At 47.3% G+C, this 23,206-nt stretch overlaps 1 protein-coding gene across 3 annotated transcripts; it reads right to left on the reverse strand.

Moving 5' to 3' along the window:
• Nucleotides 1-390: 390 nt before the first annotated feature.
• Nucleotides 391-15,624, reverse strand: TRAF2 (TNF receptor associated factor 2). 3 transcript variants are annotated; one of them, XM_030461385.1, is made up of 10 exons: nucleotides 15,565-15,624; nucleotides 14,413-14,633; nucleotides 13,930-14,008; nucleotides 13,461-13,559; nucleotides 7,603-7,674; nucleotides 5,935-6,009; nucleotides 4,867-5,226; nucleotides 4,043-4,220; nucleotides 3,018-3,166; nucleotides 391-2,011 (listed from the first exon to the last, which is right to left on the reverse strand). In XM_030461385.1, exons 2-10 carry the CDS (start codon nucleotides 14,598-14,600, stop codon nucleotides 1,793-1,795), a joined length of 1,419 nt encoding a protein of 472 aa, XP_030317245.1. In that variant the 5' UTR covers nucleotides 14,601-14,633; nucleotides 15,565-15,624; the 3' UTR covers nucleotides 391-1,792. The 3 variants fall into 3 exon arrangements, with proteins under 3 accessions (XP_030317245.1, XP_030317247.1, XP_030317246.1); XM_030461387.1 differs by lacking the exon at nucleotides 15,565-15,624 and adding an exon at nucleotides 15,338-15,524; XM_030461386.1 differs by lacking the exon at nucleotides 15,565-15,624 and adding an exon at nucleotides 14,845-14,930.
• Between the last annotated feature and the right edge of the window lie 7,582 nt (nucleotides 15,625-23,206).

The raw sequence follows: 23,206 nt of genomic DNA on the forward strand, positions 1-23,206 counted from the left end.
TCTTTCCCCTCCAGAAGGGATGTAACATGGGGGATGTGCTCTTCCTGGTGCTCTCCAGCTCCCCAGGGAGCTGTGCCTGTTCCCTGCAGCCAGGACAGGGCTGGATCATCCCCCAGAAATAACTCCCCACCCCAAGGTGATGCTGCCCCAGCTCCTCTCCCACCCCCTGCAGGGCTGGAACCCCAGTGTCTCAGGGATTGTACAGCACCCAATGCTCTTCTAATGGCTTTTATTAGTGGTTTTTGACCCTACTACATCCTCAAGGCAAGAAAAAACTTGAGAGTGACAGCCTGGGATGGGTGCTCTCCAGTAGCTATGGTCAAAAGTGAAAAAAGAACAAACAAAAAAAAAAGAAAAAAACCACACCGAAAAAAAAAAAATAATCCAGTGTGTGGTGTGTGAGCCAGGCTGGCAGAGCTGGGCCCAGGGCAGTGCCACCTCCCTGCCTGCAGTGCACTGGCTGCTAAAAACATGAAGGCACAGAAGCTTTGTCAGCACCAGGGCTGCCCCTCAAGCCACAAGGTGAAAGTTTCTGTCACTGGGGCTCACCCCCCATGCCATAACACCCCCTCTGCAGCACCATGGCCCCGGTGTCCCCTCCAGAGCCTGGACTGGCACCCTGAGCTCTGGGGGCACCATGGACTCTCCCACCACCTCTGGGACAGGAGAAGCAGCACCCACCCCCTGGCAGCACCTCAGCCCCCCAGCTGAGCTCTACAGCACAGAACAGCCCCACTGCCCAGCACCCTGAGAGCAAAGACATCCCCAGCAGCTCTGACCCAGCTCCCTCCACACCACACACCAAATTCTCCTCTGTCACATAAGCAGAGCCAATTGTACATCCCACATTCCCAACCTCTGCTGGGATGGAGCCTCCCTGGGGAGGAGCTGCTGCCAGGCTGGGGCATTCCTGGGCCTGGGTGTCCTCCTAAACACGGGCAGCACAGGGCCTGTCCCACCCCTTGGGACAAGCTGGAAGGTTCTGTGTTGCACAGGGGGGGTGCTGCCACCCTGCACAGAGCCCTGTGTCACTCTCAGAGTCTGCCGGGACAGGACAGGGCACTCTTTGGGGAATATTCACTTCTCTTTCATCCCCAGCATTCCTGGAGCTGCCCCAAGCTCCCTTCCCAGGCGCTGCCTGCCCTACCTTCACTCCCAGCTCAGAGCACTGCTGCCCCCTTGCCATGCAGCTGGGCTCAGCACACAGCTCTGCAGACACACACAGAACAGAAACAGCAGCAAAACAAACCAGTTTGCACCTCTCCTGCCCAGCTTGCACCGAGCCTCCCACACAACCCTTCCCCTCCACCGAGGCACAGACCAGCGTGGGGCAATGGCACCCCTGCAGCACACACTTCCACGAACAGAGATCTCTGAAGAAAATCCTGGGTGGCTGAGCCAAATCATCCACACGAGGTGGTGCTCAGGCAGGCCAAACCCTTGTTTTACTACAGAGCACTGAGGCTGTGCACTAAACTGGTAGAGCAAGAGCTGCACTGGTTTCCAGTTGGAGCCCAGGTAGTGGCAGTTCAGACACCCGAGTCCCTGCAGATCTTCTTGTCCCCCACATTCTGTGAACGTCCACCCAGATCTCTTCTCAGGGAAGGTTTCACTGACACCAGGGAAGAACATTCCCATCAGACACCTTGTTTCCACTCAGAACGAAGATCCCTTTTTGGGAAGGGCTTCTCCCCTTCTGCTTTTTTGCCTCCTCCTTGCTCCAAGACCTTCCTGCAGCACCAGATGGGGCTGCCCCACTCAGAGCTGGCTCTGCTCCCAGAGGTGAGGAGGGTTAGAGGCCCGTGAGATCAACGATGGCTTTAATAAAGATGGCATCATCACGCACATAGGAGTTCTTGGCTTCCATCACAGAGACAGGGCAGAAGAGGGGGCAGCCACTGGCAATGTTCATCTCTGTGACAGGTCGCTGGAAGGAGGAGGATGTCACATCAGGTCGGAAGGCATCAATGATGTGCTCCCTGTTGTTCTGATCCAGCAGCATCAGGGTTACCTGTGGGGAAAGAGGAAAATGATACCCCATGGCTGAGGAAAAATGTAGTGAAATGAGGCAACCAGGTGCCACTAATTGCCAGGGAGTGAGCATGAGCTTGTGTCAAGCCCACCTGTGCCTAATTAGGGTGGGCCCCCACTGCGCATGAGCAGGACCAGGGGGCCCACCCTAATGAGGCACAGGTGGGCTTAACACAAGCTCATGCTCACTCCCTGGCAATTAGTGGCACCTGGTTGCCTCATTTCACTACAGAAAAAGCACCTGGAAACCCAGCCCAGGGAGCTGCTTGCTCTGAGCCTGTGAAACAGCCAAGTGCCAAAGCAGCCACAGTCAACCCCACACCACATGGCTGTGAAGCTGAGGGATGGCTGCAATGACACAACATCATCTTGGGGACATTCAGCAGAAAACTTCCCACCTCCTGCACTGTCACTGGGAACTTCAGCACAAGGCTGTCAGACTGACTGAAAACCTCCAAGTAGCCAGACTGGTGTCTGCTGCCACCACTGATACCCCAGGCAAGTATTTAATGAAGTCTCAGAGTTGCTGACCCCATGTGAGAGAAGGCAGCCCCCATCTCTGCACCAGTGCTTTGCCTGCTATAGGAGTTTTTAAAAAAATAAAATTCCTGCCTCTTTTTGCCTGCTCAGCCTTGAAGTGTTTCCCAAACCTGCAACATCTAAGGAAGGCAACCTGAGCTTCTGGTGCTGAGTGAGCCTGGAATACCAAGGCCACAACCACCCACTCAAAACTCACTCAGAGGCTCTGTTCACTCTCAACATGCTGCTGCTCTCCTACTGCAGCCTCTACCACTTCTTCCCCCAGCCCTGTAGCACTCTGACTTCTTGGCTCCTTCCAGCATGACTGGGGAATCCCCCAGCACAGCAAAGTCCTTTCTTCTTCCTCTGTTTGCTAAGCAGGCCAAGCCAATGGCATCCTGAAGCTTGAGTGATGCAAAACTCGAGGCACATTGCTTGGCATGGCACTGGCTTTGTCCCAAACCCACCTTCTGGTTGAAGGGCCACCTCAGAAGGGCATCATGGGGTCCTTTCATCACCACAAAGAAGAGGGACAGGTGTGTCCCCCGCCCGGTGCCGTCCCCGTTGAGGTAAACACGCAGACACATCTTGTACCCGTACTTGCTCGTGTAGAAAGCTACCAAAGAGTTGCAAAACAGACACAGTGAGTGTCACACCAGGTAAAACCTGGCACCAGCACGTTCCTTTGAACCTCTGAGAGCTCCAAAGTTGGGATCCTGGAAGAAATCAGCTCTCCATCTTAAAATAAATGTCCTAAAGAGGAGGTCCAGAAAGCCCCCAGGTACAAACAACAGCCAGCCCCCCACTGAGCACTGAAACAGGGTGAAGAGATGGTTTCACCTTACAGCTGCAAACCTGGGAACTGCTCTCACAAACAAACCAGATCACAACCTCCTGCTCCCTGTCCAAGATCCTCTTTTTTAAGAGGAAGAACACCCTGGGCTAGGGTAGTTCTGTGAAGAGAGCCCCTTCCTCTATCAGATATTCAAGCACTTCCACAGGTATGGGCTGGGCTTTATTTAGATGTTTGTCCGTGGCACCATCACAGTTTGGGCATGAAAATATATTTAGGGGGCACTAATATACATTTCCTCCCTTTCTTAATAATTATATTGCTGTATATATATATATATACATACAATATATATATAGTATATATATACAATATACTGTATTTAACTCATACAGTATGTCTGAGTTAAAATCCTCAGACAATGTAACTCTAGGGTAATGAAGGGCTATTCTGGAGCTAAGAGAGTTGATAGAAATTAAAAGGCTTCTGCACTCAGAAAAGCACCTCTTTCAGCAGAGCAGCATTTCATTTAGCCCAATGCTAACAAAAAAAATAACCCACCCCAAAGTTCCAGGCCCTGTGGGGAAAGGGGGAACAGAAGAGCAGCACATCTGAATGGCAAGTGGCAAAGGGCACCATTACATGACACAGCTAAAACACCAAAGACTTTTTGAATTTTGCAAATTTGTGGTCAATAACCTGGAGAGAAGATGGCAGGGGAACGGCCTGTAATGGCCTCCTGACGCTTCCGGGCAAACTCTGTTATCTTCCAGATGAAAACACCATCGTAGGTGGAAGCTTCCATGCTCCGGATTTTTTCCTCCAGCTCAGCCATGGCCAAATCTTTGAGCCCAATGCTCCTTTCCAGCTGCCGGACCTGCTCAGTAGATACACGGTGCAGCCTGGTTAGAAACAGCACTGCTGTGAGACCCACGAAAACCAGCAGGCACCAGCAGCCCCTGCAGGGTGACTGGGCAGTCAGAGGGGTTCTCCAGAACCGACAGGGATCACAGGAGGGAGAAATTTAGCAGCATAAAGGCAGTTCTCTGAGGTTGCCTTTGATCCTGTCATTCTGGAGAATGATCCATCCAACCATCTCAGTGCTTGAGCTGGATGTGTTCCCACAGTGAATGGAAAAATCCTTCCAGTGAGTGGGTCTGGCATGTCAGCAGCACAAGAACTGATGCTGGGGGGTTGGAAAAAACCCCTCAGCATTATGACAAAACTGGATTGAGAAAGACAAGAACCTACACCCAAGCTAACAAGTTCTCCACAGGGTTAACCAACCACAGCTTGATTACTAACAGAGCTCTGAATGCTTCCTGCATGCCAGTTTAATTCCCATCTTTTCCAGGAAGCTTTTGAGGGTTGGGTGCAGGCACAAACCATATTTTAGTTCTGCCTTCAGATGCGTGGAGGTTTGGGGCTGGGTGGTGAAGCTTTGCTAGTTAATAACACGGAAGCTGAAAAAAAAGCCTCTGCTAAAAGTGCTGGCAAGGCCAAACCTGGGGTTCCACACACACCTTGTTACTCAGAGTTTCAATTTTCTCCTGGTCCAGGCGATGCTGCCGACTGTAGGCTTCAGCTGTCAGAGACACCCTTTCCACCTCCCGATTGAGCACACAGACAATGTTCTCAAAGGTCCCTGTTTTCCTCTCAAGGGCCTCACATCTTCCCAAAAGCTCCAGGGACCTGGAGAGCTCTGACTCTGAGCACAGGGAGCTTGCAGCCAGCAGTGGTGAGTTGGGTTGTGAGGAGGGAAGGGCAGGAAGGTGCTTGAGGTCTCCAGAGCCAGCCTTGAGGCTGAGCACAACACTCAGGAGCATGTAGAGATGCTCTGCCAAACACTTGCTTTCATGTTCTGGCAGCTTTTCATTTTCCACCTACATGAAGAGAAATACATCCCCCAATTCAGCAAGCTCAAATCTATGCTGCCACCATCCACAGAACAAATTCCTCCTCTTGAGGTCACAACGTTAGCTTTAAATTATAAAGGGGAAAAAACAATGAAAGAGAGTTAAAAACCCTGTTGTGGGATGGTTTTTGTTTTGTTTTGTTTTTTTTAGAAATGCAGCAATTGCATACAATGACGGATGCTTAACATTTCCCCAGCTGTACACACTGTCCCACTCTGTTTCCCTCCAGTACTGCCCCAAAGGGCTCAGGCAGATGCACTTAACAGCACCAAAGAACAAAACCTCACATAATCACCCCAAGGAGGAATTTATATGAACATCACCAGCAGGAGCTGGGAAAATGAAGTCATATGGAAAGATACGGCCTGGCTCAAGCTTTAGCAGGACAGCAGGACACTAAATGCCCAGTTCTGTGCTTACAGCTGAAAGCCACATAACCACCAGAGTCTCAGAGCACTCAGGGGTGTTCCTCAAGGAGAAGGTTTAAATTCCACATTAAGTTCACTCTCTGGATACCAGAACTTTGGATCATGTTAAGCTTCCTTTGGAAAGGGTTTGAAGCACCTCTTTTTTCAAGTATCTGAACACAAACATCTGTAACAGTTTGGGCAACAGCACTTTGCAGCTTAAAGCAGATAAACATCAGCAGCCAAACATCAACAGACAAGCCCTTACCACTGCAGCACATCCAATGTCCTTGAATCTGCAAGGCACTTTAGATCTGCCACAAGACTTCACATGGTCCCGAAACTAGAAGGGAAGGAAGGCAGCATTAGATCTGACATGCCCCTGGTAGCTCCATTTCCATCTTACTGACATCTTGGAAACTGCAAATTGCCCAAGCCACAATCAATCATCACCTGCCAAAGTGTGTGGTTAAACCTGGACACTGCCTACTGCCAGGAATGACTTTCACTGCAGTGTAAATATAGCACTTGACCCCTGGAAGGGAGTTTTATTTCCCTTTTGAGGGCTAGGAGGTCTCACCTCTCACCTGCATGTGCAGGAAAGAGAAAGCAACCAGCACAGGTACATGCTATGGGTGCTGAACAACAAAGGCTCAGTGGAAGAGGAGGCATGAGGAACAAACCTGGGAAATGAAGAGTCATTTAATTTTATGCCCTTCATGTAACACTGGTCAGGACGTGGCACTGCTTGGTATTTTTACTTCCAGCTAAGCATTATAAATCTGAGAACAGAAAGCTTCCTGGTCTGCCTGAGTATTTACAGTTATTACCGCAGGTCCTGTGATAGGGAAGATCCTCTGCTGGATTCAGCATCCCCTGGCTGGGCTCAGCCACCTTCTGCCTGGCAGCTGCTGTGAAAAACTGAGGCCAGTGGTGGATATTGCTGCAGAGAAACCCCCAGCCACCAGGATGCCTCATGGGGTTCCCACCCAGTGTGTGATTAATGCTCAAAGCACTGGCACATGTACCATGGGGGGTTCAATACACCTCTTGTCATCATGTATCAGTGACCCATCCTGAACAGCAACCATATTCCCCATTTAAACACCTACATTACTGCAACAGATGTCAACTAGAACTGGTTTTAAACCCCTTTAAAGGTTTCTATATCCATCTGGCTTGCTTCTTGAGTCAGGCTACTCAGTTACAATGGCTGCAGCTTATCAACAAACATTTGGAGAGAGATGAAAGAGGGAGTTAATATTTAAACAGAGGACAGATCACCTACAAGCCTGGTCTCTGCTGGGCTCCACTATCAGCCTGCAGATGAGCAAACCTGTATCCCAAGACCACAGTATGAAGCCCTTCATTATGCTGCTCATTTTGAAGGGCTCTTTGCTCATCTTTTGGATGCTTCTGTCATTTCTGCCCTTTACAATGGTGTTGCTAAAAATATTTGTCAATAGCAGGAAGAAAGGTTTCATATGAATGTGTTTTTTTGAGGCTGTTTCCTAAAACTTTGATTTTCAGACTTTTGAGCCTTTCCCCAGGAGGGTCTATAGATATGGATTCCATTACATGATTAATTAGACATGAATTGATTTAGCTAGACCCACAGAATCAGTGCATGGTTTGGGTTGGAAGGGACCTTAAAGCTCATCCATTCCCACCCCCTGCCATGGTCAGGGACCCCTCCCCATAGCCCAGGGTGCTCCAAGCCCCATCCAACCTTCAACACTGCCAGGGATGGGGCAGCCACAGCTTCTGGGGGCACCCTGGGGCTCAGCACCCTCACAGCAAGAAATTTATTCCCAATGTCTCATCTCAGTCTCCCCTCTTCCAGTTTAAATCACTTTCTGTAATCTTGGTTTTCCTCCCTGGTCCTGGTGTCAGCGTATCAGGGCCCCCCCAAGGGATGGGTCAGGGGGATGGATACCTTTTCCCTTGGAATCTTCTTCCCACAGCCCTCACAAGTCAGTGGAAATTCAGGGCACACCTCATCGTGAGCCTGTGAAAGAATGAACAAGAGAATATTTAGTCAAAGCTCCAGTGAGGTCACACAATGAGTACAATTCCATGGGGTAGTTTTATACTTTATTACAGAGAAGAGCTATATTCTCCCAACCTATCCTCAAATCCTGGTCATGCTGATAATTCTGAATGCTGACTCACTTGCACAATCTCCAGGCTACCACGATTTTGGATGACTGTGTAGCCTCAATTTAGAAGCTGCTATAATAATTTTAAAAAAACCAAAAAAACAACAAATTCCTGCCTTGATGGACAAAATCATCAACAGGAAGCTCTGTTTATGGTTCTGCCAGAAAAATACATGTTGGGGCAGGTTGAGTGAGGCAACCCACTGTCTCAGCAAGTGATTTGTATAATCTTTTCACTGCAATAGCTGTCAGCTGAAATATGAACCCCATGGCTTACCCATCACACACCAGGCTGAGCTGTCTGATTGTACCTTCATGTTTGAATCAGAAAAACATTTTTCAACCTGAAAAATACTTTAAAACTCTTTCATAGCACACAAGCACCCAGCCCTGCACCAAAAGCACACCCAGTTTGTTTGGCAGCCAGAGAAGCTGAAAAAGCAACCAGGACAATGAGATAACTCTGTCCTCAGTGGATACTGGGGCAGCCACACCAGCTGAACTGGGAATGCCACAACTTGCCTTGGCTTTCTGTGTCACTTCCACACTGCTTAAACCTTCTCTTTACACACCAGCTTGGTGAAACAAGGCATTGCAAAGGCCATGAATATGCCGTTCAGGATTCAGATTGAAAGATAAGTGCACTACAGTGTCCTGCCATGGGAGTAACAGGAAAAAAAAACCAAAACCAAACAGACATGATAATAACAAGGGAAAAAAACAAACAGCAGCACTTATGGAGGAGTCATCCAAAAGAAGATACATTGGTCACATTTATTCTTTATTAAAACAAGTTACTGTCTTGAGGGGGGCTGAAACACTCACAAATCCTGTTAGTACATCAGAATCTGGAGAGTGAACCTGATCAGTGGCAGCTCTGGCTTCCTCCTTACTCTCTCCTCTTCATACTTTACATGAACACTGGGGCTCAGACCTCATGGGTGGCTGGGCCAGGCAGGGCTGTCTGCTCAGGCAGAGGAGGAAGCAGAGCAATTTCCTTCATCTCATTTGTCCAGAGGGGCTGGACCCATTCTCCTACCCACTCACTGCTCTCATGTTATAGAAAGAGCAGATAGCATCTTCCCCAGGACCCACAGAATGCTGGCATAAGAACAGAGAGGCTGGCTGAGGGAAGGAAACTTCACTGGAGAGACAGCTCTTTAAGAAGGGAATATTTAAAGCCTCTGCTTTATGCTAGGTGTGAAAATATCACCCCCTCTGCACTCCCCTGCTCCTCTCAAGTCCATATGGCCTGTGCTGTGTCTCATCCTCCTCAGGAAAGTCCCAGGGCTGGTTTAGGAACATCAAGGCAATGTTTCTTCCACTGAATAAGGATGTGGAAGCAGTAGCAGGTTTTAAAGAAAGTTGAAGATACAAGAAACATTTGAAAGCAGCAGCAGAATGAATTTCCTAGGCAGACTCTCATCTGAAAGAGAGCAGGGCCAGACCCCCAGAGAAGTTCAGATAAGCTCAAGTCTGAACCTGACTGGCCCCAGGGCCAGCTGGAACCTGTGCACCACTGCTCCCACCCCTCAGATGCAGTCAGCTGCATTGCAAAACAAACAAAAACAACCCCAAGAAATTAAAAATTATGGCATTGGACTACACCAAGTGTCCATAAACAGCTGTTTAACACACGAGGGTGGTTCAAAGCAATCAGTAATGCTTGATCAGAGATAACTCTGCAGGTCTTCTAGACTGCAATTAACAGTTACAGTCATGGTTGTGCCAAACATGCCCAAGATGTACTGTCCATGTGTAATGAGGTCACTGCTGGAGAACAACCTGCCACCAGGGAGCACTGCCCAGTCCCACCATCACCCCAACTGCAGGCTCACAGCACTGATCCCAATTCACTCCCAAGAGCTGCTCCTGAGTGCTGCAGCATCCAGGGCTGGGCTGACCCAAGCAGGTCCCAGGACAACACCCTGGAGAGACCTCCCCTCCCTTCCAGCAGGACTTAAACAAGCACAGAGCTCCACCTCAGTGCTCTTATCCAAAGGGACAGCCCCAGGCTGAATCCTCTCAGAGATCTGCCTGACCTTCACATCAGAAATGGTGATGGTGCTGGATAAGCTCTGGGAGCTGCCAGTGGTGGGCAGGGGTAAGGTCCAGGGGGTAAAGGTCCAGGGGGTAAAGGTCACCTCTTTGCCTGTCAGGCAGTGTGGAGGTGAAGGCTGTGAGCAGAAGGGCTGTTACAGCACAAGGCTGAGAATGCCACAGGCACCCAGGAAAGTGTAGATGAGACAAATATTACAGCTGGGACAGGTGTCAGAAAAAGATGAGCCCATGGTGAGCTGCTCCCATTTCAAACTTTATTTCTTTAGGCTGCCTGAAGAGTTGGAAGTAGCCAAGTGTGTGTGTGACTCTGGCTTTGGCTCCTGACAGATCCCTGGAGCCCAAGGAAGATCTCCCTGCCCCGCAACCCCAAAGCTGTGTTCACAGAAGGGGTTTCATCAGGGGACACACAGCACTATTTAAGCTTCAAAGCTTGTGACTGACACCTTTTAACTTTCCAAGGGACAGATGCCAAAACTGTTAATGAGATGGGCCACCACAAGAAGGCTGAGCTGTTTTCAGAAGCCAAGACCAGACCCTCTACAGCTTGGGGCTTTCCAGCCCCCTCCCACGCAGGCTCTGGCACTCCCCGTGGCTTTACCTCCCACCAGGGTGTGAGGGGAAATTGCCTCGTGTCTGGGCAGCTGCATCAACCCCACTGGGGTTGGGAGGATGGGGTTTGGTTGGGGACCTCCCACTCTGGAAAGTAAAGGTGTGGTAAATCTGCTTTTCCAGAGTGGGAGGTCCTTTGGATCTCCTTGCATGGTCAAAGTCAGTGATCCTCCCACAGGAAAGGGATCTGGTCCTGGGATCAGCAGTGATCTACTGATGGGGCTGGCTGTGGATTGCAATGCCATGCAGTAACTTGGGGCCAAAACCTTCAGAAAAAGGCAAATCTTTGACCTGATTTCAAAAGGAAGATTGGTCACCCTGCTATAGCATCATCAAGTGTGTCTGCCACAGCACACAAAGTGTTGTATCCCACAGAGACATGACCTCCATAAAGCACCCAAAACACACTTTGGTGAAGCAGCTCCAGACACTGCCCCTCAGACTTTCCACCCAACTAAAGGCTCCTGCCCACAGCCTGCTTTTCTCTCTGTACATTCAGGCAGACTCATCAGAAACCCTATACATGAGAAAATGTTACAGATTAAAAGGGAAAACCCTGCAGCCCCACCAGAAGCTGCTTTATCCAAATGTCACTAAATATTTACAATCCTTACAAAGTCCTAAAAATCCATTTATAAACCCTGACATGCTCTAAGCACTTAAAAGATCTCATTTCCTTCACACAGCTTCCAGCAGAAGCACAGCTCATGTCCAAGGAGGTTGCCCTTTCAGTTCTGTACCTCCCTTTGAGCCTTTGAGCAGAAAATGAAAGTGAAAACAGCTTTATAAATTTTTTTTGCATAACCAGAGCTCTTCAGCTGCAGAACATTTTTTCCCCATGTTCATGCCCTGGTAAGCCCAGCAAACCAGAGCTGACAGGAGCTCTGGATTTGTAGGCAGAGAGCAGCCAAGGAAGTCTCTCTTAAGCACATGACTCAAACTAATTTGCTCTTAGGGACTTTCCATGTCCTGTCGGAAATAGCACAGCGAGGGAGGGACTTTCCATAGCAGGAGAGCTGAGCTGGGGCAGCACACACACTGCTGCCTGCACCAGGAAACCCCTGCTGGGAGCACTAAACCACCCAGCCCCTCTGGAAGGCAGGTTCAGGCCAGGGTAGCCAGGGAGGATCGTTTGATGCCTCCTCTTATCAGCCCTGCTCAGCCACACACCATCTCCCAAGCTGTGAGCACAGGAGGACAGCCAGGCCTGATTAAATGCCACAGCTTTTGGAGGAGAGACAATACAAGCCAGACCTTGCCTCCTCTTACAGCTCCCAGGAAAGAATCTGAGTTTCTCAGAGGGCACCAGATAACCCCCTAGGAGAAGGAAGATGGATCCCAAATAAATCAGGCAGCACTGCCCCAAATCCCATTGCACAGGACTGCTCTGAGGCTCCCAACACCTCACAACCCTGCAGCCCAAGCACTCTGGAGCTGAACCTCTATAAAACCATTCTCAGTTTTAGCCAAGCACCTCACAGGACCTATTGAAGATGAAAGAGGCACAGCCCTACCAGTTCAGTGGCTCTGGAGGAGTTGTGCAGATCCCAGAGCATCACACAAATGTGCAGTCTTGCAAGAGGACAGACCCATCCCCAGGACAAGTCCTCATTACACCCACCCCTCTGAACACTGCAGCAGGCAGTGGAGTTGTAGCCACTGCTCACCAGCAGAAATTAAAGCCTGGGTCAAACAATGCACAGGCACCAAGAGCACAGCTGGGGTCTGAAACCTCTCTAAAACACACTGTGCCCTGGAATGCAACTCCTAAACTCTGCTGCAGTGTTCATACCTTTTAACTGGACATTCATCCAGTCACAGATCCAGACCATCAGCCATGTACAGATCCATGGGCGAGAATTTCACAGCAGGAGAAACATTCAGCACTCTACATCCCCTCATCTTTTGGACTCAACCTAGAGAAGAATGAAGTGGAAGGTGGAAGACAGAGGACAAGGAAGCTGAGGCACAGAAACATCTGTGTCAACAGGCTCAGCAAGCCAGGCAGAAAATTCAGGCATGATCCAGTGCTGCTCTCTTCCTGCCACCTTGAAGCAACATTGCAACAAGAACTCAAATGTTACCCTAGACAGACCCAGGTTACACCTTTTCCTGACACACGTCAGTCACTACAATCAGAGCTACAACCTTTTACTTGATCTTTAAAAGATTTGCTTAATCTTCACAATCTAGCAAGTTCTAGAGGGAAATAAAAGATAGTCCTCTCACCTCATGCCCTTTCAGAAGCACCCAAGCTTCCCAGGTGAGTAGAGATCTGCTGCTAACTGCCAGAACATTCTGACAGTGTAAACAACCACAGCAGAGCTGACTTGTTGGGAAGCAGAAGGAAGTGTGAGGCCAACAGCCATCCTCAGCAAGAACATTCTTCTTCTGAGTCATGTTAGATGTATACATGCTAAGGACCAGGGCCACAAAAATGAGGCCTGGAATAAAGAGTTGGTGGGCTCCTTGAGAGGATCAGAGCTGGAAAAAACATCCTGACCAGCCAGAAGAGCTCAGAGCAAAGGGGTGAGCAGCCAGCAACCACAGCTCAGCCCAAGGGGGCAGCTGGCTGAAAACAGGATCATGGTCAGGCCACTTCCCCCAAGCTCGTGGGCCTGAAGTATGCTTCAGGTTCATATAATGCAGAGAACTTCACAACAACTTCATGGCAGAGCACAGTTTCTTGATATTTTGTTTTTTACAGAAGAAGGGAGCTGGAACCAGTGGCTGCCACCAGGCAGGGATGTGCTTGGTGCCTGTGACCACAAGCAAATCTGAAGATGTTTCCAGGGTGTGCAGGGCACACAAACACACCTCAACCACATCTCTCTAGGTTACACTGAAGTCCAGGAAGCTCCCACCACCACTGCCATGCTCAGCAGACAAGAAAAAACACCAGAGCTTTCCCCAAACACAGAAGAGAGGGAAAAACAGACATTGAAGGCCTTGCTTTGATTGTTACCTCATATTCTTTAATAGTCCCCTTCCAAGTGCAGCCAGTGTTGATGCAGACAGCAGGCAGGCTTTCCACCTCCCGACGAGCTGCGTTGTCTGGGAAAGCCTAAAATTGAAAAAAAAAACCCCAATCAAACGATAAAAATCACCAAGAGGCTGCAGTTTTGCTTGAATCTCTTCTTTATTAAGACTTTACTAAGGCTCCTCCCAGATCAGTTGCCTCATCACATCCTCAGAGGTGTGCTAATGGCAAACAAATAATTCCTACAGTGTTTAAGTAGGCCACAAGTATGGGAACATGATCTGGATTGTAGGGGCTGGGGAGTCCACAAAATTAATCCCAACTCTCACTACTGAAGAGAATGTTTCCTAGGAAGAAGGGATTGCCACAACTTCTGCTTTAAATGTAAAATGCAAGTGGTACTGATGACATTACAATGAGCTGCTTTGTTTTTTTAAAATGCATTTTTACTTACTGAGCCTGTTTCCAAAATAGAAAGTCCTTCTTCATATATTCCTTCTTGAATACAGCTGGCACACTTCTGAGGTCCAGCACTAGCAGACAGAAAAATAAAGATGAAACACAACAGTTCAAGCATTTCATTATTTTATTCAAGCATTACACTCGTGTACTTTTGATGCCCGTTTCTCATTCTCTTTTTTTTCTGCCTCCTGATTAACTCTGTCCAATGTCCCTCACTTAAAGGGCAGAGCAAGACAGAGCACTACACAATTTTCTGGGAGGCAGGGTGTGCTTAAATTTCCCCCATTTCATCATGACATCCATATAATGACTCTGAGGGACAAGCTACTTCAGCAGCTGTGATGAAGACTGAGGGAAATGGATGATTCACCTGAATGGCAAAATCAGTCTGGGAGATTCTGGAAAAAGGAAGAGTTTTCTCTTCTTTTTTTACTTGAAAATGCATCTGTCTTCAAACAGAAGGCCCAAAAGTTACCTTATAATTTTTTTCAGACAATAGGAACAGTAACGATGTCCACACTGAGCTTGGAAGGGCCTTCTCAATATATTCTTGCAATCAGAGCAGAGGTATTTGATCTCCAGTTTAGTTCCCAGGATCTCCTTTGCAAATCCAGGCTGGTTTAGATCCAAAGAACCAGGGGGAGTAGAGTTTGCTGCTGCCATGTGAACAAAAAGTTCTGTCTGTATGTCCAGACCCTGAAAGTACAAATATTTTCTCCATCTGATTATGACTGGATGATGGAAGTTTCCCATACAAACAGCATTGCTAACCAGCACCCAGACCCCCAAAACACAGGTAAAGGGACTGATCTAAACCACACATCTACCTCCCAATAGTTAAAAAGTAGGGAAAGAAGCTTCACAGTTAATTTTATAACTAAATGCAAAGCAAAAAGGCAGGACAGACCGCACCAAAACCCCCATCCAACTTTATTTAACTGCAGCCTGGTCTGAGAAATCGAAGCTTCTGGCCCAAAACAAGTTACAAACCGGTCCTAGAGCTGCCCAGCGATATAAATAACTTTAGTTCACCAAAAACCAACAGGCACCGAGCGGGGTAACCACAGCTCAGCAGCCCCGGTTTGTCAGCGGATCGAGGGACCGGACCGGACGTCCCTGGAAAATAGACCGGGCTCTGGGTGGGACACGGAGCTGTGTCCCAGGCACCGGACACCAGAAGGGAGGAGGAGACTGAAACGCGATCGTGTTGAGCACCGGGAAGAGCTCAGGGCGCTTCTCCCGGCTTCACAGCCCGCAGCCACCGGCAGCTCACCGGCCGCCCGTATCAACCGGGTGAAAACCTTTCCTTACAGCCAAACCCCCGCTCCCCCCCCCGGAGAGGCGGAGGGAGACCCTGGCACCGCCTGCCGGGACAGCCCGCGGCTCGGGGCTCCGGTTACCTCGGGCCCTTCCTGCCACCCTGACAGGACGAACGGTTCCCCCGGGACTTCCCGGTGCTGGCTGCTCCCCGGCTGTGCCCCAGGGGAGGTCACGCTCAGGGCGGAGCGAGGCTCGGGACAGGTGTGTCCCACAGGCCCAGCCGCAGCTCGATCCCCGGTCCCGCTGACCCCGCCCGTCCCGTCCCGTCCTGTCCCCAGCCCGGTACCGATCGAAGCACCGCACTCACCACCCGCCTCCCTCCGCGCCGCGAACCGGAAGCGGCAACAACTCCCACCCACCGGAAGACCAGAACGGAAAGGAACGGAACACCCCGCCGGGACACGCCCCGGGACACGCCCTGATCCCGCAACCGCGGGCGCCTAGCAACAGTCCCGCCTGAGGGGCGGGGCCAGAGCCATCTGACGTCAGCACCTCGTCACCTGTACAGACAGCGCTGAAAACTATGGCTGGCCCGAACCCTCACATGGAACCCTACCCACAGCACCACCAACAGTCAGCCTACGGGTTTGCGTTTTACCACAAACCTTGAATCTACCAGCCCGAAACAGCCATTTTCCCGTATCGCTGAATGGGGTCCCAGAAGTCCGAACGGTCGGGACTGGCAAACAAGTGCAAAGAGTGACCACTGAAAACTATGGCTGGCCCGAACCCTCACATGGAACCCTACCCACAGCACCACCAACAGATGGCTTACGGGTTTGCGTTTTACCACAAACCTTGAATCTACCAGCCCGAAGTGGCCATTTTCCCCTAATTCTGAATGGGGTCCCAAAAGTCCGAACGGTCGGGACCCTCATTTTCATCAGTTTTCTGAAGAAAGTAAGTTAATGGCTTGTATACAGTTCCTGCTGATGTTTTGGGGGCTTCTTATAGGAAAGTAATTTTTATCTGCTTTTTCCCCCACTCCGTTATCCTCTACTCCCCTCCACCCCTCCCGGCTATCTGAAAGTTTGTGACCTTATATAATCTAATAAGAATACAGTAATTAGTGCATTGATGTGAGAGTTTTGCTTTAACTAGCAAACTGCTCAGAAGAGCAACCTCTGGTACCTGTGGATTCTGTATAGACATAGAGAAAAGTTTCCTTCTCCAGGCAACTTGGGTTTTGATGCCACATTCCTCCTTAGATAAACCTCATTGACTTACAGTGCTGGAGAAATTGTCATAGAGACTGGATATGGGAATTTTTTCTTTAATCTGAGTCCAGCTTCTTAATTTTAAAATTTCTTTCTGCAAGGGAGAAGAAAAAATTTACACATATGCAATTATGCAGGGCAGTTCGTTTGCATGTTGCTAAGTTTGTGGTTTACATTTGGATAAAATACTATATTTCAGCAGACAGGCATTGTCACCAAATCCATTGCAGCACTACTATTCAGAAAATCACTAATCCATTACTCTTCGTGTTATGTTGTTGAAGAATTAAAAAAAATAATTCTTGAACATTGATGTAAGTCTAGGAAATAATGATGTATGTATTAAATATGCATTATTTGCTCATAAAAAAGGGCATGCCACAATGATAATATAGATACACTTTACAACATAACAAAAAATTATATGTAAAATTTTATAGCTCTAATCAAGAACAGGAAAGTACTGATTTCCACCACACCTCTAAATTTTAAACAGACAAACATTTCAAAATCCTTTGAGCAAAACTTAAATAATGCAATATAAAAATACAAATTTCATTCTGCTTCTCCCTAAAAAAGGAAGGCTGTGTTGAAAAGACCAACCTGTGTTGAATACAGGCTCAACAAGGATGCTTACAGGAAACAAACCAACCAAACAAAAACCCATTTATGATTCAGCTATAGACTTGTCTTTATTGTACTTATAAAATATACATAGCCTTTTATTGAATTGCCTGCTGTCGAAATCTGCAAGAATTTTATTGCTTTTTACTGTCCTGGAGAGGAATAAAGCAGCAGCCTCTGTGTAATTTCATAAGAAGCAAGGACAGTAAATCTCATTTTGCTGGGTATGGAATCGATGAAAAAAAATCATGCAATGACCAAAATCTAGAAGTTTAGGAATACACAGAGTCTGTATGTTTCTCCTCGTTTGTGTTTTCAAAACATCTGGTTTTATATTTATATCCAAACACATTTTGCATTGCAGTGCACTGTATGAGCTATTTTAAGCTTTGTATTTATATATTTCCCGTGATAAGTACATTATCCTGTTCCAGTATTAAATCAGAGTTTGTGTCCGTGCATTTTAGTGCAGCATCTCCTTTCACTTTGAAATGGGAGGTTCCATTGACTCTGCAATATGGTGGGAATAAGGGGGACTTGGCCATTTAACAAAATTCTTGCCTTGCCTTTTGTTTCCTTTCCTCTGAATGGAATGAGGGGTCAAAGCATGATCATCTCCAAACTGTCCCCAGAGGAGTCACTGTCCTGGTACTTGAAAATCAGGATATAATTTCAAAGCAAAATATGTGGTTTAGAAACTTTGTGGCAAGACATACAGTAAGCTGGTGTTGGCTGTGTTTCTAACCTTGAGAACCTTCTGAGTCTTTCCTGTATTTCGCAGATAGCCACAGAAGTACTGGACCAATATGACTAGTTGCTTGTCACATCCTTTCAGGCATGAAATAAAGCTCTGAAAAATTTATTTTACCTCCTATCTCCCAAATACCAAGAGTATCAGTTTAACTGTTTAAGGAAAAAGAAAGAAGAAAAAAAAAAAGAAAGAAGACAAAGTTCTTTTCTGTTGTGAATTTTACATGAGGAAAGGACTTTGAAGACCTGATAATCTCAGGCATGGTGTATCTGTTCTGGTTCTGGAAGATACCAAAGCACTTCATAGTTAAAAGTCCAACGTAGATCAGACCTAAAGTTCTTGCAACTTTGGCTGCTGGGACATGAGGATGTAGAGACTCAACATGTTAAATTAACAATATTTCAGGACAGAGAGTTAAGAAGGCACAGTAATCCCACTGAAAGTTTTGAATGCCAGGGGATATGAACGGAGAAAGTTTGAAAAAGGTGCAGGAAGAGGCACAGATGGCTGAGATTAAAAAAATAATCTTCTTAGCATAGGACATATGAGTAAGAGACTATCTGTTGTCACTGCTACCAGAAAACTACTGTATCTCCATCTCAGTTGCAATAATATATGGAATGGCCTGGGAGCAAGATTTTCTTTCACGATAAGCTGAGAAGCCTTTCTGTCATAATGAGACTTGACTGTGAGTCATAAATTTGTTGTTATCTAGAGTGCTGAAAATTCTGATTCATCTTTTTATCCAAATTATGTTTGAAAAGGCCATTAAAGTTTGAATTTTGCCGAGGAAAACTGTCATGCAGATCTTACATGGCAGACAGATGCTACTTAGTATGATAGGCAGGAGCTTGGCAAATCCACGTTTGCATCTGATAATTTTAACCAGGGGAACAGAATTTTGAGGTATTACCAACTCAGCACTTGTCTGGCATTTTGGAATGGGATCCACCAGAGCTCATATCTTTCCTGGAGGCCTGGTTGGTGTCATTGGAAGTGTACAGGGCGAGAGCAGCAGGACAGGTCCAAGGTGCTCTCTGGGTGACTGGCAGTGTGCTGTGTGACGTGGTGGCAAGATAGAGCTGATGTGTGTAGAGAAACAAGATAAACCAGGTGCCTCGAGTTGCCAAAGAGTGGGTGTGAGTCCACCTGTGCCTGGTTAGGGCAGGCCCCCTATTACCAGGGAGCCAATAAAGGTGGGACACACCCACAGAGCTCAGTTCACTCTTGTGCGATGCAATGGAGAGGTCAGCAGCTCATCGAGCCTCAGGAGCAAGAAAGGCTCTTCCTGCTACAGATGTGGAACAGCCCCCTTTCAATTTGTGGCAGAGCTGTTGCCTATGCATAGATTTCATGTCAAAAAGTTATGTAAAAAATGTGAACAGTTTTTAGTGGAGCACTTGGAGTCTGGCTTTCCCTCCCTTGGACTGAATTCTCAAAATGAAGACTGGAAGTCTGGCTCCAGGCACAGTACTGAAAAGCTGAAAACTTGAAGTTGAAAATCTCTATGCCCTTGCTTCTAGATTTGCATGTTTTCCTATTCTACCAGTATCAACTTTTATCTCCTTTTGGAAGCAATTTCGAGTGGCTGCATGAATACCTGTAACTTTGGTTTGTATGTTGAGTTACCAAAGCAATTGGTGTTTTTGTAAGGGTGAGAAATTTCAGCCCTCAGAAGTCTTTAAAAAGAAATCAGTGTCTGTGTGGGAAAAGCCATTAAAATACATATAAAGCAGAAAAACATTTTAGTTCAGCTTAAGGCAGCTGTCAGGAGAAACCTCCATGCTTGTTGTCACGATGGTGTCTTTGGCAAAAACCTCATTGCCCTCCAGTCCCTGGTGATGTCCAGAGCTCATGTCTTGGGCAGGCAGCAGACCCAGCAGGACGCTAAAGGCCATGGTGAGGAGCTGAGGAGTCTCTGTCCCACCCTGTTTGGCTGCATGTGAACTGTCAGAGGGGCTGGACACACTTTGAAATTCAGTTGTGGCTGTTATAGAGACTTTCTGAGGGAAAGAAAATATACCATGTGTCTCAAATAATGTGCTGCATTCATAGACATTTCTCATTTATACAATGGGTCAGCTTTCCATCTTTTGTTGGTTTTTTGTTTTTTTTTTTTAAACTGGCATTTTTGAGAAGGTGCTTATCTGGAAGCACCATGGCAAAATAAGATGCTAGAAACTGATCGGGCATCACGAAGCCTTATCCTGGTATTATCACAAAGCACCTTGATGCCAAATTCCTGGAATAGGAATAAATTGATACCAAGCTTCTGCAAGAATAATGTGTTATCAGATGCTGGCTCTTTAAAGCTCTTGGATACTGGATACCTGGAAAAAATCAATTAAATCTTTCTTGTGAAACAAATCTTATTTTAAGTGTTTTACTGTCTAAATTCTGTCATGAGGCCAGCAATGAGACATAGAGCATTTTATTAATACTGATGCTGTCTCTCAGCAACCTTGATGAAAAAGGAATTCTAAGGAACACAAACGGAACTTAAAAGTCTAGTCACTGGAGGAAAAAATGTGTTGTTAACCTTTTCTTAGATACATAAACCTAAGAATTACCAGTGGTTCAGAGGCTGAAACTGTTGGCATGGCACTGGCAGTGATGCTTAGAATGGGTCTGTTCCACAAAAGTCACCAATGAATGTATCCTTTGAAACTTCTGCTCGATTCTTCGAATCACAGCTCTACAGAACTGTGTTGACAGCAGAGTGTGTGGGGCTGCAGGGATGTTCTCAGTAGCTGAGCACCTCCTTCCCCAACCTCACAGGTTGGGCAAAGACTTCTCTAGGATGTGAAATTCTGCTTTTAAAACCAGTCTGTTTGGGGAGTGGTGGTGGTGTGATTTGTGTTTTCCTGAGACTTGTACCTGGTCAACAACTGCCCTGTACCTGGGGAGTTTTTTCTAGCCCTCTGTCTGAGTCCAGGCAGGGCAGCACACACACTGCTCACCACAGTGACTCACTGATTAACTCCATAGATCACTCTTGCTGTGCTGGAATCAATGACAGCGGTTAAAGGTCTGTCCAATTGCTGTTTTTCCAGTAATGAGTTTATAACAAAGCTGCCACCAAATAGTTTAGTGTCATGTGTTTTCTCCTTTATTGATTTCAATAAAAAGGCTAATTTGGAGATACATTGGATTGTCATTTCTGGGCAGAGGGTAGTTAATATAACTAATAGTGTTGCTGCAGCACAATGGAAACATCAAACGTGCCTCACACACAGACACCATGCAGAGTTTAGCAGACAAAGCATGATGCAGGTTCAAGGCTTGACAAAGTGTGAACAGCTGCCAGGGTGCAATGTTGGTTGAACTGTGTGTGAAAAGAATTGCCAAATTGGTTAGCACCTGGCTTGTCTGTGGGTCTAGAAGAGCAGTGTCTTTCTCCAAACCTCTTTCCTTGGCAAGGCTGCCACCCACGGTTGTTCTCAAGAAGAACACCGAGGGCCTGGGGCCTCAGTCCACTGCAGTCCCACTTCAGGAACATGCCTCAAGCCTTTCTGATGTGTCTGGGTTTCACCTGTTTAAAGCTGCAAAGCAGCCAGAGCCTGTGCTGCGCCGAGGCCCTGGTATGGGGCAGGGAGGCCAGGCCCAGCCTGGGCAGCTGTGGGGGCTCCAGGCATTGCTCTCACCCCAGGAATGGCAGCATCCTTCTGGTCAGGACTGCTCCTCATGCTCCTGGACCACAGCAGCAGTAGCTAGATGAGGCAAAGTCTCTGCAGAGAACTGCTTGATCTTGTGAGCCAGGAAATTGCAGCGGGCCCCTGAGCACAGCTGGGGAGGTTTCTTCACCTTTGCATGCTGCTGGCCTTCAAAAGGGTTCACATTTCCTTGGGTTTAGATCCCAATCTGTTCACTTCATCCTCTCATGAGTGTTAGGATTATCAGTTCCTGCATGTTTCAGACTGCCATGGCCAATGCTTAGGGAAATGCTGCCATAGCAGTTGATGCAAGAATTGCCACAATAGTTTCAGAACATGGACTTTTCCTAGAGTAAAAAATGCTTTAGCATCAGACTTTGTGGTATGTGGCTCTGAGCCATTTGAGATTGTGCTCTTAGATTTTAAAAGAATTCTGGCTTTGGAAATATTAGCCTAAGCAGTTCTGAGTAATATTTCAGGAAAGTATTATATTGGGTTTAGCTACTTTAAGTCCAGAATTAGTAACAAAACTCCAGTTAAATACTTGATGAAAACAAAGCCATTCTCAAAAGACTGGATCTGTTTAAAAACAGCATCCACTTTGGCTATATTAAAAGTTCCAAAAGAAAAATATTAAAGAGAAATGTTTCTTTTTTCTTAAAAACAAACCAAACTAGACAGTTTGACAATGAAGACAACCTATTTAGCTGTGATCTCTCCAAAATACTAAGCTTCATTCAGTGCAATGCAATGGGAGTGTGCAGTTCCCTGCTGAGGACTCTCTAGTTTGTGTCCTCTGTTTTTCAGTGTCATGGCTGAAGGTGAATTAGGCACAGGACCAGCTGTTGGAGCAAGACCTGCTTTGAACCCCAGACCCTGGGCACACTACAGCCTATGGCAGGCCTCCTGGGAGTTCCTGTGAGCACTGAGCCTGAGGGGATGAGGAACCATCCTAATTCCCCTCTGTGCTGGGTACAGCAATGCAACAGGGGGAGCAGTGAATCCCCATGCCCATTGCTCTGCCCTGGCCCACTTATTCTTTCACCTGCCCTGGACCCCAGTTCCCCTGTCACATTCCTACCAGTCCCTTCTCTCTAGGGGAGAGATGTTCTCCCTTTTCTGGTAACTGTCAGCTCCCTGAGCTGACAACTTTAAAACCTCCTTTAGGTGTGGGTGGGGCACAGGGCAGGTCCCTGACAAACGATCAACCTCCACCTTCAGGAGAAAAACAATGGACAAACAGGACCGTAAAGGTTCTTCCTCTAGGCATCACTGAAAGTGTATGTTGAAATGTCATCTCTGAGATACCAGGGTAGAGGTCTCATTTTCAGCCTTTGTGCAGTTTACTCTTGCCACTTGTAAGAGCTATTTTTGAGTCACTTACTAATAGTGCAGTACTGTGATCTGTGTTTTCCAAGAATGAGATGAGAATATGCAGCTGAGGCAAAAATCTGGATGAGGACTTGGTTTTCTTGTCTTGTGTCACCATAACAGTGAGACTTTTGCTGTGCCAGAATTCCACGCACAAGGGTGGATACTCTCTTTATTCAGATTTTAACAACAGGTGCCTGTATATTGTTAGGTACCTGTATATTGTTGATACAGGTTATTGTGGAAGACATACCTTTAAAAAGTGGGTAGCATGTGATTTAATATGGCTTGAGAAAGATGCAATGTCTCCACCCTCAATGCAGAGCTCACTCC

Source organism: Calypte anna, chromosome 17, assembly GCF_003957555.1.
Source record: "Calypte anna isolate BGI_N300 chromosome 17, bCalAnn1_v1.p, whole genome shotgun sequence".
Classification (NCBI taxonomy): domain Eukaryota; kingdom Metazoa; phylum Chordata; class Aves; order Apodiformes; family Trochilidae; genus Calypte; species Calypte anna.

What these genes read in the sequence shown, in the direction of transcription:
- TRAF2 (XM_030461385.1), bottom strand. Translation starts at nt 14,600, where the DNA reads ATGGCAGCAGCAAACTCTACTCCCCCTGGTTCTTTGGATCTAAACCAG. An exon ending in GGACTATTAAAGAATATGAG is followed by an intron (nt 7,675 to 13,460) that starts GTAACAATCAAA and finishes ATTCTTTCACAG; the next exon opens with GCTCACGATGAGGTGTGCCC. An exon ending in GGTGGCCCTTCAACCAGAAG is followed by an intron (nt 2,012 to 3,017) that starts GTGGGTTTGGGA and finishes CTTTCCCCACAG; the next exon opens with GTAACCCTGATGCTGCTGGA.